The sequence below is a fragment of the Oryzias latipes genome, chromosome 13 (genome assembly GCF_053564925.1).
Source record: "Oryzias latipes strain Hd-rR chromosome 13, Olatipes_Hd-rR_3.1".
In the NCBI taxonomy this organism is placed as follows: Eukaryota; Metazoa; Chordata; class Actinopteri; order Beloniformes; family Adrianichthyidae; genus Oryzias; species Oryzias latipes.
In genome coordinates, this window is record NC_136249.1 from 36849062 (window position 1) to 36864306 (window position 15245).

The following is a 15245-nucleotide window of genomic DNA, read 5'->3' on the forward strand; positions in this document are numbered from 1 at the left end:
TCAGTCTGCTATATGCACACAGTGCATAGGTAACAACATAGACCACTATTTGCATGCCCTGTGGCTCTGTCCACCTGTCCAATCATTCTGGCGTAAGGTTTGTGAGGATTTATCAATCTGGTTTAATCATAAGATTCCTGCTTGCCCCAAATTTTGCTTATTAGGTGACCTGAATAACATCAACATGGAATCTAACAAGGCTTATATGGTTCTCAACGCTGTATGTATCGCAAAGAAAACTATCCTCCTAAACTGGAAATCTAAAAATAATCTTAGCATCAACCACTACAGAAACCTCATGTCAGAGCATATTAGTTCAGAGATAATGTCCTCCACAAAAAACCTGTCGGCTTCAGACTCTCCCTGGCTCCAGCTGGTTAGTCACATCACCTAGTAGGGGTGGGATGGTGATAGGTTGAGCCGGGTCCTGGCTGGTTGGGTGGGCTGGGGTGGGTTTGGGGGGTGGGCTCTGCCGGGCCTGTAGTTCTCCCGGCTCGGGGCTCTGGTTGCCTGGGTGGGGTGGTGGTGGGGGCGCACACTCTGCCGGCAACTTGGCAGGGGTTCCTGGGCGGATGCCTTCTGGGCGCAGGATAGGCAGTGCGGCTGACCGGGAACGGCGGCCGGGTGCCGTGCTGGGTGGCTGGTCGCCGTGGCGGGGGCTGGGGGGGGGCTTGGGGCTCTGGGGCCTGGGGTCGTCTGCCCATGGCCGGTGTTTCGCCCGTGGCCGGTAGTTGGCGCGTGGCCTGGCCCCCCGGGGGTCGACGCCGCAGTCACAGCAGGGGTTAATGGGTTCACCTGGGTGGGTTTATTTCATTATTATTATAATTATTATTATTATTATTATTATTATTATTATTAATTTTATTATTATTATTATTATTATTTGATGAAATCTTTCCACCTTTATCCACCTTTGTCATGGTAGGGAGAACACCTCAATGGAAGGGGGGGTCATCTAAGATAGGCTTTGATGTTGTTGTGAGTGGTTGCCAACCAACCTTTCTTGTTCAGTGTGCCCACTGTCCCGCTGGTCAGGAGGATCCAGACGTCTCCTCAAGCTCCATTGAGCCAATAAACATCTTTTATCAGCAAAGTCTGCTTCTTCTTTGGGTTCTGTGAGACGGTGACAGGAAGAATCTGCAGAGCTGGTGAACTTCAGACTTGAATGCGATTGTACTCAACACAAACACTGAATGACCTTTCAGAGGTTTAGTTTCCTGGTGTTCAGCGCTTTGCTGTCAGGTTTAAAAGTAGATCTGCTCCTCTGAGGAAAACAAACATTATCCTGTCAATCAAAGTTCAAACAGATCAGAGCCGAAGGCCTCTTTATGTTGGACAGATTTTACTGTTACAAAACAATGAGTGCTTGTCGGGGGGGCTAACTGGCAGATGGACCCAACCAAGCTTCAAGCTTTACTTTGTCCCACCCAATCGCCAATCTGGACAATGTTGCAGTGGGGGGAGCAAACGCTGGTCAACGTTGTCCTGATTCAGGCTTTATTTTGCGCCTGCTGAGGTCAGAGGTCATCCATCCGTGAAAGAGGAATAAGACTCACTCTGACAGAAGATGGACTTTAGTGACCACGGAACAGGAAGGGGATTAAGGTCCAGTTTGGTTCTGATACAACCTTGATATTCTAGCTGCAGGTTTTGATTTTATCTGGGGTTAAAGGTCAGCTCCACTACAGCTGAAGAACTATCAGAGACCACACACAGATCTAGGTCCTGTGCTGGTCTGGTTTTTCCATGGTGGTTCTGATCCAGCTCAGGAAATTTCCCAGTCGGGTGTAGACGCCATACTTCCCGCGGGCGGCACACTTTTCTCCCCAACTGACGACACCGGTCAGAAACCAGGCACCTCGATAGTGGACCACAAACGGGCCGCCGCTGTCGCCACTGCAGGCATCCATACTGGTCTCCAGGTACCCGGCACAGAACATGTTGTCTGTGATCACCTGGAAAACACAGGAGCACAAACTGGACTTGACTTTGGCTCCTTAAGACCAGAACTGCAGCTAAGAAAGACGCCAGAGTCCGGACTGAACGTGGTGAAGCTTCATGCTGGAACCGATTTCCTGCTGATGTCAGACAAACTTCTGTTCTGACAAAGTTCAGGTCCAAACTAAAAACTGTTCCGGGGTCAGAGTACAGCTGATTCTACTTTTCCTTTGGGCGTTTCCCGTCAGGGTCTCCCCAGCCAATCAGCTTCCTGCGTCTGTCCTCTGCATCCTCTACCAGCAGCTACCTTCATGTCCTCCTTCATCCAGAATCCTCCTCTCTGGTCTTCCTCTAGACCTCTGGCAGCTCTAGACTCAGCATCCTTCAGTCTCAACCATCTCAGTCTGACTGGATCTCCAGAACTTCTACCATGTTCCGTCCCTCTGATGTCCTCCTTCCTGATCCATCCTGAACCTCAGCATCTTCCTCTCTGCTTCCTGTCTTCCTCAGTGTCTCTAGGAAACAACATGGCTGCTCTCTCCACACTTTTCTCCACCCATTCCAACCTGCCAGCACTCTTCTTCACATCTTTTCCACTCTCTCCATTCCTCTGGACTGCTGAGCCTAGGTCAGGGGTCGGCAACGTGTGGCTCTTTGTGGTTAAAGATGGTTTTGGCACCTTTTACATGTGCCAGCGGGCAGGAAGAAGAAAGCAGCGTGAACGCGCGGAGGGGGCGTGTCTGTAAACGCGGACCAGAGTTCTATTATGGGATGGAAAGTTCTTCTAAAAAGACAGTACATGTTGAATCAGGTTAAATTAGAAGTGAATAAAAGCCTCATCATGCAGAACCTCATCCGGGTCGTCTGTCTTTTTTTTTTTTTTTTTTTAACTTGTCCTGTCCAACAGCTAGGCAGACAGATGAGAGCTGAGGGCCTCTTGGGTTGGACATATTTTACTTTAACAAGAGGGGTTATTAATCTTCAGACAAACCAAAGGTGTGACTGAATAAACCCCTTTTGGAATTGAGGCCAAACTTTATTAATTTCAACCATGTTTGGAAATCTTTGGTGTTGGACCGGACGGAAAAGGAAAGGAGGGAATAGGGGGGGGGGTAGGAGGGTGATAATAGGAGGGGGGGGGGTAAGACCATGAAGCAGCATAGAGCAGCAAGTTTACTGGTTGTTTATCAGTACGGTAAGGTTGAAATGTAGTACAAAAAGGGCGGGGCCTATCCACACACACACTCAAATGTTGTAAACACACCTGCTAGCCGCAAAAATGTCCACCTGTCGACATGTACACAAAACAGATAGTGTTCACAAACGCACACTTATGCCTTTAAACCAACTAGTGTGAAATCTTTCATTCATTCAATCATGCAAACTAGTAGTGCAAAGGTGAGCTAACACCAGTGCTCAGGTGAGTGTTTATGTTCTTCTAAAATGGATGGTGGAATGTGAAAAGAAGGAGGAGGAGCGCCCAGCCACCCCCACACCCAGACCCCCACCGCAGCAGCAGCAGCGGCAGCCGGAATCCCCCCAACGCCACACGGGAACAGGCAGGGAACAACCGCCGCCCGGGCGACCAAGCCCGCCACCCAGGCAAGGGCCAGCAGGACCGCCGCAAGGCCCCCAGAGCCAGAGAGCAGGGAGGCACGGAGGGAAAGAGAGCGCCGCCCCAGCCCAGCCAGGAAAGCAGCCCCCCCGCCGCGCCGGGAGAACCCAACGCAGGGCCCCACCGGAGAAGGACGCCCACAGCCCCAGACGAGCACCCCACCACCACCCAGGAGTTCCGGGCATCCCCCCGCCCCCACCCCAGGTACGAACCAGGACCCCCCAAGGGAGACCCGCTCCGCACTCCAGGCAGCCATCCGCCCGGCCCACGGTTGGTCCAGGGAGGAGCAAGGCAGGGGCCCGCCGCCCCCGCCCAGGAGGGGGAACCCCGGGGAAAAAAGAGGGCCCACAAGGGGTGTTGTAAATATGGCCCGACCAGGCTCGGCCACAGTTGGAAATTTGGCGGGGCCCAGCGCTCAGGAGCAGGGACCAGAACCCACCCCCCAGGGACACGAACACCCCCGGCTCAGATGTAATGTGAACCCCCCCACCGCGCGGAGAGAGCACCGCTGGGCCCAGGAAGCCGGCACCCCGGGGACACGGCCGCCGTTGCAAAGGGGCCCGTACCCCCCACCAGGGAAGAGGTAGGGGACAGATGGTCCTAGGTCCCACCTTCCTTGCAAAATGTGTGTGCGTGTATGTGTGTTTGAAAGGGTGTGTGTGTGCATGTGTGTGTGTTTATGTTGGGATGTATATATTGAGGGGGGAGGGGTGTGTGTACTAAGGGCGGTGCAGTTAAAATTGGCGGGTAGGGCACTAAGGGGACATCTCCTGATTACTCACAGTGACGTCCCCTCACCCTCCCCACCAAGGGGCCTTAAATGTCTAAGGTGCGGTTAAAATTGGCGGGTAGGGTGCTAGGAGGACATCTGCTGCTTGCTGGCAGTATATATACATCCCAACATAAACACACACACATGCACACACACACCCTCTCAAACACACATACACGCACACACATTTTGCAAGGAAGGTGGGACCTGGGTCCGTCTGTCCCCTGCCTCTTCCCTGGTGGGGGGTGCGGGCCCCTTTGCAACGGCGGCCGTGTCCCCGGGGTGCCGGCTTCCTGGGCCCGGCGGTGCTCTCTCCGCGCGGTGGGGGAGTTCACATTACATCTGAGCCGGGGGTGTCTGGTCCCTGGGGGTTGGGTTCTGGTCCTTGCTCCTGAGTGCTGGGCCCCGCCAAATTTCCAACTGTGGCCGAGCCTGGTCGGGCCATATTTATAACACCCCTTGTGGGCCCTCTTTTTTTTCCCCGGGGTTCCCCCCTCCTGGGCGGGGGTGGCGGGCCCCCTGCCTCGCTCCTCCCTGGACCAACCGTGGGCCGGGCGGATGGCTGCCTGGAGTGCGGAGTGGGTCTCCCTTGGGGGGGTCCTGGCTCGTACCTGGGGTTGGGGCGGGGGGATGCCCGGAACTCCTGGGTGGTGGTGGGGTGCTCGTTTGGGGCTGTGGGCGTCCTTCTCCGGTGGGGCTCTGCGTTGGGTTCTCCCGGCGCGGCGGGGGGGCTGCTCTCCTGGTTGGGCTGGGGCGGCGCTCTCTTTCCCTCCGTGCTTCCCTGGCCTCTGGCTCTGGGGGCCTTGCGGCGGCCCTGCTGGCCCTGGCCTGGGTGGCGGGTTTGGTCGCCCGGGCGGCGGTTGTTCCCTGCCGGTTCCCGTGTGGCGTTGGGGGGATTCCGGCTGCCGCTGCTGCTGCGGTGGGGGTCTGGGTGTGGGGGTGGCTGGGCGCTCCTCCTCCTTCTTTTCACGTTCCACCATCCATTTTAGAAGAACATAAACACTCACCTGAGCACAGGTGTTAGCTCACCTTTGCACTAATAGCTTGCATGACTGAATGACTGAAATATTTCACACTAGTTGGTTTTAAGGCATAAGTATGCGTGTGTGAACACTATCTGTTTTGTGTACATGTCGACAGGTGGACATTTTTGCAGCTAGCAGGTGTGTTTATAACATTTGAGTGTGTGTGTGGACGGGCCCCGCCCTTTTTGTACAGCATTTGAACCTTACCATAATGATTAACAACCAGTAAACTTGTTGCTGTATGCTGCTTCATGGTCTTACCCCCCTTCCCCTCCTATTATCACCCTCCTACCCCCCCTCTCTAACATCCCTCTCTCTTCTTCCCCTCTTTCCTTTTCCGTCCGGTCCAACACCAAAGATTTTCAGACATGATTGAAATTAATAAAGTTTGGCCTCAATTACAAAAGGGGTTTATTCAGACATACCTTTGGTTTGTCTGAAGATTAATAACCCCTCTTGTTAAAGCAAAATATGTCCAACACAAGAGGCCCTCAGCTCTCGTCTGTCTGCCCAGCTGTTGGACAGGACAAGTTAGAAAAAAAAAAAAAAAAAAAAAAAAAAAGAAAGAGTCGCCCCCCCCGGAGCAAGCCCAGGCCCCCACCCCCAAACGCCGGCCCTAGAAGAGCTCTGGTCAGGCCTCGACGGGACCGAGGAGGCCAACCGGCCGGGGAAACCGCCGATGGCCTCAGCGGAGACCCCCGACCCGTCAACCCCCCCTGCCCCCGTACCAATAGCTGTTGTATTTTTGAGAGCAGGTCTGAACCTGGAGCGGGTCGGAACCAGGCGAGCTGCTCCAGGGACGAGCGGACGACTATGGTCAGTTAACAGGAAAGGTTCATAAAAATAATAAAAAATAAAAAAACAAACGGGTTGAGTGTTCTATCTAAATGTAGACATTTTCTCAGTAAGGTTCTATGCGACTATTGACCTGCATCATGACCAGGACTCCCACGCCAGCGTGTGATCCTAACAATGTTCCGACCCGGATAGAACAACGATGGAGAATCTGGAGCAAATGGAAGTTCCTGAAGAAAACAGTCTGTTTAATGGCTCCTGGGCAGATGTCTCTGCCTTCAGCGACTTTACCCGTACAATTAATATGTAACCAGGAATTTGCAAACAACAACGTCTCAAATGTGGCGAGACATCCCAGAATAAACATACAGCTTTAGTCCCAAAACATCCTGATCCAGATGAGAAAAACAGTTCATTGACAAAAATCTATTGGAGAATCGGATTAACTGCAGGTTAATGATGACACATCTGCTAGTTTTGTGGGAAATAGTTCTCATTGGAACCCATAAATGACAGAGAATACTAAAAAATGAACATCTATTCAGCAACTTCAAAAACCAGTGAAATGATGCTGTTCACTGGAAAGACCGGGTTTTCCAAAGACTGTTGCTCCCAGTGCTTTCATTTCTATAGGAACTGATCCAAACGGCTCTTTGATTGGTGAAGGTTGCCAACCCCTGCCCTAGATCCTTCTTCATCTCTTCTCCCTGTGACCTCACTCTTCCTCTTGGGTTCCTCTAATTCACACACATGTTCTTGTCTTACTGGAACTTACTTTGCACCTCCCTCCACTCCTGTCTACTCTCCTCAGTCCTCTCAGTGTCCCTCCTCTTCTTAGCTAGCCTTTTCCTCCGTATAAACTCCCGCAGCTCCTCATTCCTCCTCCAAGTCTCCTTATCAACTTTCTTTCCTGATGACACACGAAGTTCATTCGTACCGTCTCCCTGATCTCATCAGCTGTAGTTCTCCAGTCATCTGGGAGTTTCTCCTGAACACCCAGAGTCTGCACCAAGGAACAAAAGTCCTGCAACATTCTTCCTTTTTCAGCTTCCACCAGTTTGTCCTCTTCTCTGCCTTTGTCCTTTCTATCTTCGTCCTTTTCATCCCCAGAGTCATCCTCCACTCCAGCATCCTATGCTGTCTGGAAACACTCTGACAGTCACTACTTTGCAGTCACTGATCTTCAGATTACTCCGTCTACACAAGATGTAGTCTATCTGTGCTGCTACTCTTATCTATGTTCCTGCCTCTTCTTAAAGAACGTATTCACTAGAACCATTCCATCTTTGTTACTGAATCAACCCCCATTTGTTCTTCTACGTTCCTCTCCTGGATACCAAACCTGCCCGTCACCTCCTCATTACCTCTGTTTCCGGCACCAACATGTCCGTTCTGCACCAATGACAACTCTTCTAGGGTTGCTATCAGAGCGCAGCAGCTGCAGGTCTTTGTCTGAACTCTGATGTAACAGTTTTAAGCGGGTCGTCCAATGACCGAAGGGTTGGCGGTTCGATCCCCGCTCCCACCAACCAAAATGTCGTTGTGTCCTTGTGTAACACGGTTGCCAACTCAGGCCATTGTATTTTTTTCCTTTTTTTTCCTTTCCTTCCTCACCTGTTACGTGTGTACGACGTGCCTTGCGTGCCTTGGGTCATGTGACCCGACTACCCAATCAGTAAACTTTATAAGCCGCTACCCCGGAAGCTATCACATTCCATGACAGGAGAGCTGAATTGAGACGCTACGGGTATGTTTAGTTTCGGTTTCACTTTTTAACGTCGTTCGGTTATGTTCTAATCTTTGGATATGATCAATTGATTTGTAGGAGCCAACTGCCAGTATAACACGCCGCGAATAAGCAGCATATTTGGTGCACTTAGTCGCAATCGGTGAGTTTATACTCCTTTTAGTTGTTTGTTGGTTAGCATTTGCCTCCCTCAATGAATGAGGTGAACTGATTAGCAGCTGCTATCGATGCCAAAGTTCTGTTTTGTTTTTTGTTAACGTAACCACACTGATTATTAATCAGCGTGGGGGCTCTTTTGTTATTGTTTTTCTTTTTTCTTTTTCTTCTTTGGTGTATTATGCACTTAAATGCACTTTAGATTGAAATTCATGAATTGACGTATGATGATGAACTGTATTATGAATTGTAAGATGTTGGTACTTTAAAATGAGATTCATTTACCAAACTGCAATACAATTATGGTTCTATTGATATTTTGGTATTTAACTTGGAGTTTGTGTGTACACACAGTTTAATGTTAGAACCCTATGGGTCATGTTCTTTATCCAGGCCATAGGGATTGATGGCGAGCTAAGCCCGAACCTGAAATCAAGCGCTGGAGCTCTCTGAAGGAATCACCTCCTCCCTGCCGTTCAGCCCAGGCTGGTAGGAGGCTCCTGTAGCCTAATGACTCATTTAATCAATGAACCTGCATTCGTCCTACAACCCAGAGACACAAAGACTTTCAATCACTTCCCATCACTGAACACTAACCTCCGGATTCAACTATTTCTGTCTGGGTTGCATGGACAATACATGAGCTGATGATATTGAGTCGGATACGACGGATCACTCACTGAACCGTCCATCTGTACATAATCTTTGTAAAGGATATCCTGGAATAATTTGAAATATTCTTTTGTAATATTGGTGTATGGTGTATGTTTATGTGTGTGTCTAAAAATACATGGTACCATTCATAGCAAACCTACAGTCTCCAGTCTCTGCCTCCTCTCTCCCTGAGCCGTCCCTGTTCTTCTGACTCTAGTCCACGATAGATATGCTACACTTGGGCAAGACACTTCACCCTCCTTGCCTCCAGTGTGGCTCCACTGGTGTGTGAATGTGTATGAATGATCCCGGTGATGGTCAGAGGGGCCGTAGGCGCCAACTGGCAGCCACGCCTCTGTCAGTCTGCCCCAGGGCAGCTGTGGCTACAACCGTAGCTACCGTCACCAAGTATGAATGAGGAGTGAATGAATAATGGACACAATGTAAGCGCTTTGGGTGTCTTGAAAAGCGCAGATAAATCCAATCCATTATTATTATTATTATTAACCATTGCCTCTTTGACCTTCGGCTTCCTCTGAGCGCTCTCCTCTCCATCCCCCTCCGCCCAAACCAACAGATCCCCACCTCTTTTCTGGAATAGGTGTGTTTGGTTTTCAGGACTACAGTCGTTTGACAGAAGGTAGACCAGGACCCCTTGAGAACCCCCGGTTTTCCCCTGGTTCTCTTACTTGTTCTGTGGTTTCAATGCAGGCCTCGTAGCTGACAACTGGGACTGTCACCTTCCTTAGGAACCTCGAGGACCGACCCAGAAACCGGGTGGCGCCCCAGCCCGTGACCACGCCCTGGTTCGCCTCCTGAACACAGATCCCAGTCAGCTCAGAAATTTTTCCAGGAGTCTGACCTGCTTTGATAGTTACCCTCAACAGGTATGTGGACAGGTGCGCATCAGGCAGGCAGACAGGTGTGGCCGTGGGGCCCCTCAGAACCGGTTCAGCAAGGTACAGAAGAGCAATGTCACTGTCAAAAGTGAAGGGGTGGAAGTGAGGGTGGACAATGACCTCCTGGATCTTGATCTGCTGCTCGGCTGGATCAGAACGCTGCTTGTCGTAGTCTCCTAAACAGAACCACAGGACAGGTTTGAGACCCAGTAGATGAAGGTTAAACATAGACTTAGACGACCCCCAAAGCCAGCGGTCTGGATCAGCTGATCTTGCAGCTCTGATGTTCATCAGGCGACAGACGGAACGCTCACCTATGGTTACAAAGTCGGCGGATTCCTGGAAGCAGTGGGCCGCAGAGACTACCCACCGGTCTGACACCAGGGCCCCTCCACAGAACCCAAAACCATCTGGCCGGTGGACCAGGACCTGAATACAAACAGGGGGATCAGTTCAGAACAGGAACACACAAACACTGGGATCGGACCAGAACCAGAACATACAAACACTTGGATCTGATCAGAACCAGAACATACAAAGAGTGGAGTCGGAACAGAACCAGAACACACAGACACTTCCATTACCCAAACTCTTAAAAGTGACCGTGTTACTGGTACCTGCCAGGGGCTCCCTCCTGGTTTCTCCAGGTCTCCTCCCACTATCCGAGGGTCTGCCCACCCCCCCCGGCCCGTCCAGTTTCCTCTCCTCTCAGACGATACATTCACTGTCTTCAAATCACCGAAGGATCCTGTTTGGTTGAGTTCATGTTCCCAGCTGTAGGTGATGTTGCTGTCCCACACAGTTTCTGTCTCCATGGTTACGTTCGTGTCCTCAGACCGAAGCCTCAGAGAGAGACCGCGGAACCACGGTTCTGCCTGCTGGAGACCACAGGGAAACGCCACTGTGAGGAGAGAGGATCACATTACTTCCTGTTTCCTTGAAGTCCTATTGGTCGTCTCAGAGGACTCTGAATAAGAGAACTAGTCAATGAAGATGTTGGGTGACTCCAATATTTACAGAAGTTTGAATCCTTTAAGCAGCTGCATCAATCGTCTACAGCTGTTTGTTCTGACCCATAGAACATGGTTCTGATGGGATTCACCCCAGAATAGTTCATAGTGAGGAGCCCCAATCAACAGTCTCTGCACCATTCATGGTTCCTGGACAGTGAACGTTTGGGCATTCAGGCAGAACTCACCTGTTTGGGAACAGCTGTGTCCATCAGCTTCCAGTCTGTATCCGTCTGCACAGCTGCACTCAACTCCAGCGCCCCCTGTGAGGTCTCTGCAGTACTGCAGGCAGCCTCCGTTCCTGTAGCGGCACTGAGGCGTTGCTATGAGCAGGTGGGAGTCAGAGGTCAATTAGTTGAACTCCAGATGATGACCTGGTGTTTTTCCTCTTTGTTCAGGTGAGTCTTACCTGACTCACAGATCTTGCCATGGTACTGTGGGGGACACAGACACATGGAAGCCCCCCGCTCCACCGTACAGAGTCCTCCGTTCAGACAGGGATTTATACGACACGGGTCAAGGTCTACAAAACAGAGGGAGGGGGGTGACATCATCAATGATGGATCTCCCCTCTTGGAGAACAGTGATAACCAGAATCAGGACGAGGTACTCACGAGTGTATCTTTGCCAGAACTCCAGCTGTGTGTGGGGAGGGGGGAGGGGACTTTGCATTAAAACCTGCAGATCTGAAAAACTCAAACATGTTCAAACACCAAAACAGCAGCTAGAAGCCTCATGGCAGAAACTGAACCAGAGGAGCTCCTTAGCCTGCAACAGTTAGGTCAGAGGACAACATGGGCTCCTTCGGTCAGAGTAGGTTTGGTATCAGAAGGTCCAGGTTCAGGTGAAATGTGGACCATCACTTTGGACCCTAGAAGGTTCCGTTACCGTTTTCTCTCGGGTTTGGAAGATTTCGGCGACCTCCTCCTGTGAGCACCTCTCCTCATAGCACTCCCTCTCCAGGTTTCCTGGCAGCATCTCCTCTAGCAAAAAGGAATTGGCCCGGCGCCTCCTGGTGGTGGAGTGCAGCAGCTGCGCGGTTGCCACCTGACTCTGAAAGACTGACAGTGGGAGCAGAAGGATTTCACAGACCTGCAAACCAGTGAATCCTGCCTGAGGCCCACAGCTTTCTATTCAGTTCAGTTACAAACTGAAAGTCGTCTCACGGCTCCACAAAAACAGAAACATCACATCAGGAGTCGTGGTGGTTGGTAAAAATCAGTCACCAGGACTTGGTTGATCTTTTATCACAGAGGACTTTAAGGAATTTTCTCAATTCTGAAAGGTGAAAAATCTTCAGCAATAACTGAAAACCAAGTCCAGCTGATGTTCCCTCTGATGGAATCAACCTGGATCAACGAGAATCTACTAAATCGTGTGATTGTTATGATCCAGTTCATTCCTAAATTCCTGATTTTTATGATCCAGTTTAGTCCAGATACACGTAAACTGCAGACTCTGAGGATTTGACCTGCACTGAGGAGGTCACAGGTGACAGAGGAAAGGAAAAATCCTTCTGAATGGAAGCATGTCTGTGTAGGTTCTCTTTCGTCTAGCTTTCACTCTATTTTGAAGACAGTTCTCTTTCCCAAGAGACTTAGAGGAAGACATGACTCCTCATTCTGTTGATCAGGAAATTTATAGGCAAACCAAAGTGGTTTTGTGTCGTTGTTTGTTCTTGTCCTCAGCTGAGGTGGGGGGCAATCATTAGCAGTCCACAGCCTTGTCTATTCCTCTGGTTAAAACCTGTTTGTTGGGTTTCCAGAGACGGTCAGGTTCAACCCTAATCCACTATTTGGCTGAGGGAATGTTTGCCTTTCCTGTCAAAATGTCCTTCTTCTACGTCTTGCTCAAACCATCCTCTCTCCGACGACAGACTTTGCTGTCCACAAAAGTTGGGGCCTTCAGGTGGATGTGAACTGCAGAGTCTGGTCCACCAGAGTTGGTCCTGCGATGTTGACAAAGTCTCCTATGCAACAGTTGGTTGCAGTCCTCACCTATCTGTGGGTGGAGTAAACCTCATCACTCTGTAGCTCTGGATTTTGTCCTTAAGGGGAACCAGTTTCTGTCTCAGTGTGGAATGGTTTGGAATGGGTCGGGATGTTGTGCTGGCCAAAATCTTTTTTAGCTCTTGTTTATTTCTTGTGATATACTGTAGTTCAAGATCCTCCTGTTAACCTATAAGGCCTTACATGGAATGGCCCCGTCCTATATTAAGGACCTCATAGTCCCTTACCATCCAATGAGAACACTTCGCTCACTAAATGCAGGACTGCTTGTGGTTCCTAGAATTAGTAAAAGTACGGTTGGAGGTAGAGCGTTTAGCCACCAAGCCCCTGTCTTATGGAATAAACTCCCAGCTCATGGAAGAGAGGCCGACTCAGTTTCTACATTCAAAGTTAGACTGAAAACATTCCTCTTTGGACAGGATTATTGTCAGACTAGTTAGTATTCAGAGATTATTTAACTTACTATTATCATGTTTGAGTTCAACTTAACAATAACAATTAGTGGTCAGTAGGCTGCTAGAAGCTGGAGAAAGTCTGGAGCACTGAGGTTCTGTCCTCTATTCTCGTCTACTCTCCTCTATTCTTGATCTTTATTCATCATTTAGTTCTCCATGCCTCCGTTTGGTTCAGTGGGATTCATGCACCGTCCCTCTTTCCCCTCCTGGGGAGTGATTCCAGAATCCAGTTGGCTTGTCTGTGCTCCTGTCCCTGACTGTGGACCTCCTCTCTGCTCCTACAGTTGGCTTTCAGTGGTTGGCAGATGTAGTTTAGACTTTTGTAACTGGGCTTTCATTACAGATCACAGGAAAACCAAGAGTAAACAAGAACCTAAAAAGGGATCAAACCCATCAGGACAGTCCAGGAAACCAGAACAAGGGCCCGGTTCATTTCAAACCATTTTTTAATGGCTTCTTCTTGGGCTCTGTGCTGCATAGTTGGGATCTAGAGCTGTCAGAGATTGTTTTCCTATTGTAGTTCAGCGCCACCTTGAGGAAAAAGGCAGAGTGTACAGCAGCTGACCTTGTTCCCGGTAACACTCATTAGTTTGGCCAAAGAATAAATTCAACAAAATCCTATCGGAATCTTTTTGAAAAGTGAGAACAATCACAACTGGAGCTACTTTTTGGACATTTTAACAGTAAGTTCTAAAAGACTTTGAGGCTGAGGATGTTGGTGTCAGCGCGTCAGTTCTGTACAGAAACCCAAGGATTAGTTTCAGCTGTTGGTTTATTCCCAGACTACACTGGTTAATCTCACCTGAGCTTTGGATCAGCGTGCAGCCGGTCAGCAGAAGGCTAAGAATCCAGAATGTTGATGGTGGCATGTTGTTCACTTTTGGCTTGTTTAGCGTCCGTCTGTGGGTAAAATGGTGGACGGTGTCCAGCTGCAAGACTCATTAACCGAAGTCCAAATATTGACTCAGCAACGTCACGAACACAATGGTCCTGAAGGCCTCAGGCCCTCCGATGATGGTTCTGCTAGGTCTCATTTTCAGCAGTGTGAAGGCGGTGGATCACCTACTCCACCTGTGGATCATGTGTGGTCTTTGCATCACGCAGTTTTAATCCCAAAGGAGTATCAAATATTTCTAATCCTGCAACATGATGGTGGATTTTTGGAACTGGGTTTTCTAAATAGATCTAGCCTTTTTTATGTTAGTGTCACTTCTGAGAAAAGCTGCTTTAGACTCTTGGATCAGGTTTTAAATGCTGGCGGCAGCAGAACTTCTGACAGGAAGTCAGCAGAATTTATGTAAAAACACATTTTTCTATGCATTTCTTCTGTTTTGATGTTCATCGCGTAAATCGAGGGGACTGTAATGTTTAAAGGAGCAGTACTAAATTTAGCCAAACTGTGGTGTCAATCAGAGGCACACAGTTATGGAATACGCTGCCACAGAACACTAGAACATGTGAAAACTATCCTACCTTCCAAACAGCTCTGAAAACAAACCAGTCCTGAAGACATTAGTTGTTGGTGTTTTTCTTGGGTTTTTTAGACCCGGTTTTTACTGTAAATAACCTTTGTAAATATTTTTCCCACTAATATTGTGCTATTGTATTATGTTGTAAATGTAACTGTTGAACCTTTTATCCTGTCTTAGGACAATGGATGACATTTAGCTCCTGTGCTAAAACTCTGGCATATTTATGTGGAAGCAGCTGATGAAACATTGTTTAATATGCACTGTCCTTATTCAAATAAATTAAAAATATACAACATTTATTTGTTGATGTGTGTATGTGAGAACTAAGTCATGCAATTTACTTATGGCACTCTTATGTTATGACTGTATTATCAACTGCTCCCCCCTCTAACTCCCCCATCTTAACCCCTAACCCCCATCTCTAACATACCACACTGTATTTTTTTCTGTTCAGTCCAACAAGAAACACATATAAACATCATTACTATGAATAAAGCTTAGCCTCAAATACAGAAGGGGTTTATCCAAATATACTCTGTTTGTCAGAAGATCCAGAATCCTCTGTTGAAACAGTAAGATCTGTCCAACACAAAAGGCTGTGATCTGTTTGCTCAGCTGTTGGACAGGACAAGTTAAAAAAGAGAAATGTTAAACATTTATTGAGGTTTGTGTGTCTAAGAGAAAGGAAGAGCTCTGCA

At 49.0% G+C, this 15245-nt stretch overlaps 1 protein-coding gene and 2 long non-coding RNA genes across 4 annotated transcripts; 1 reads left to right on the plus strand and 2 right to left on the minus strand.

The window, feature by feature from the left end:
- Positions 1–673: 673 nt before the first annotated feature.
- LOC144981652 (uncharacterized) lies at positions 674–1298 on the minus strand. Its single transcript, XR_013647225.1, has 3 exons — positions 1199–1298; positions 999–1113; positions 674–795 (listed from the first exon to the last, which is right to left on the minus strand). It is a non-coding gene; the product is annotated as an uncharacterized LOC144981652 (long non-coding RNA).
- Positions 1299–1308: 10 nt separating this feature from the next.
- Positions 1309–14036, minus strand: LOC144981632 (coagulation factor IX). 2 transcript variants are annotated; one of them, XM_078929852.1, is made up of 10 exons: positions 13878–14036; positions 11500–11672; positions 11226–11250; positions 11021–11134; positions 10800–10934; positions 10219–10502; positions 9916–10030; positions 9581–9777; positions 9392–9517; positions 1309–1955 (listed from the first exon to the last, which is right to left on the minus strand). In XM_078929852.1, the coding sequence occupies exons 1-10, from the start codon at positions 13942–13944 to the stop codon at positions 1719–1721; spliced, it is 1473 nt and encodes a 490-aa protein (XP_078785978.1). In that variant the 5' UTR covers positions 13945–14036; the 3' UTR covers positions 1309–1718. The 2 variants fall into 2 exon arrangements, with proteins under 2 accessions (XP_078785978.1, XP_078785979.1); XM_078929853.1 differs by lacking the exon at positions 13878–14036 and having other exon boundaries at positions 11226–11297; positions 11500–11614.
- LOC144981650 (uncharacterized) lies at positions 7897–8858 on the plus strand. The gene is made up of 2 exons (XR_013647223.1): positions 7897–8034; positions 8442–8858. It is a non-coding gene; the product is annotated as an uncharacterized LOC144981650 (long non-coding RNA).
- Positions 14037–15245: the final 1209 nt, after the last annotated feature.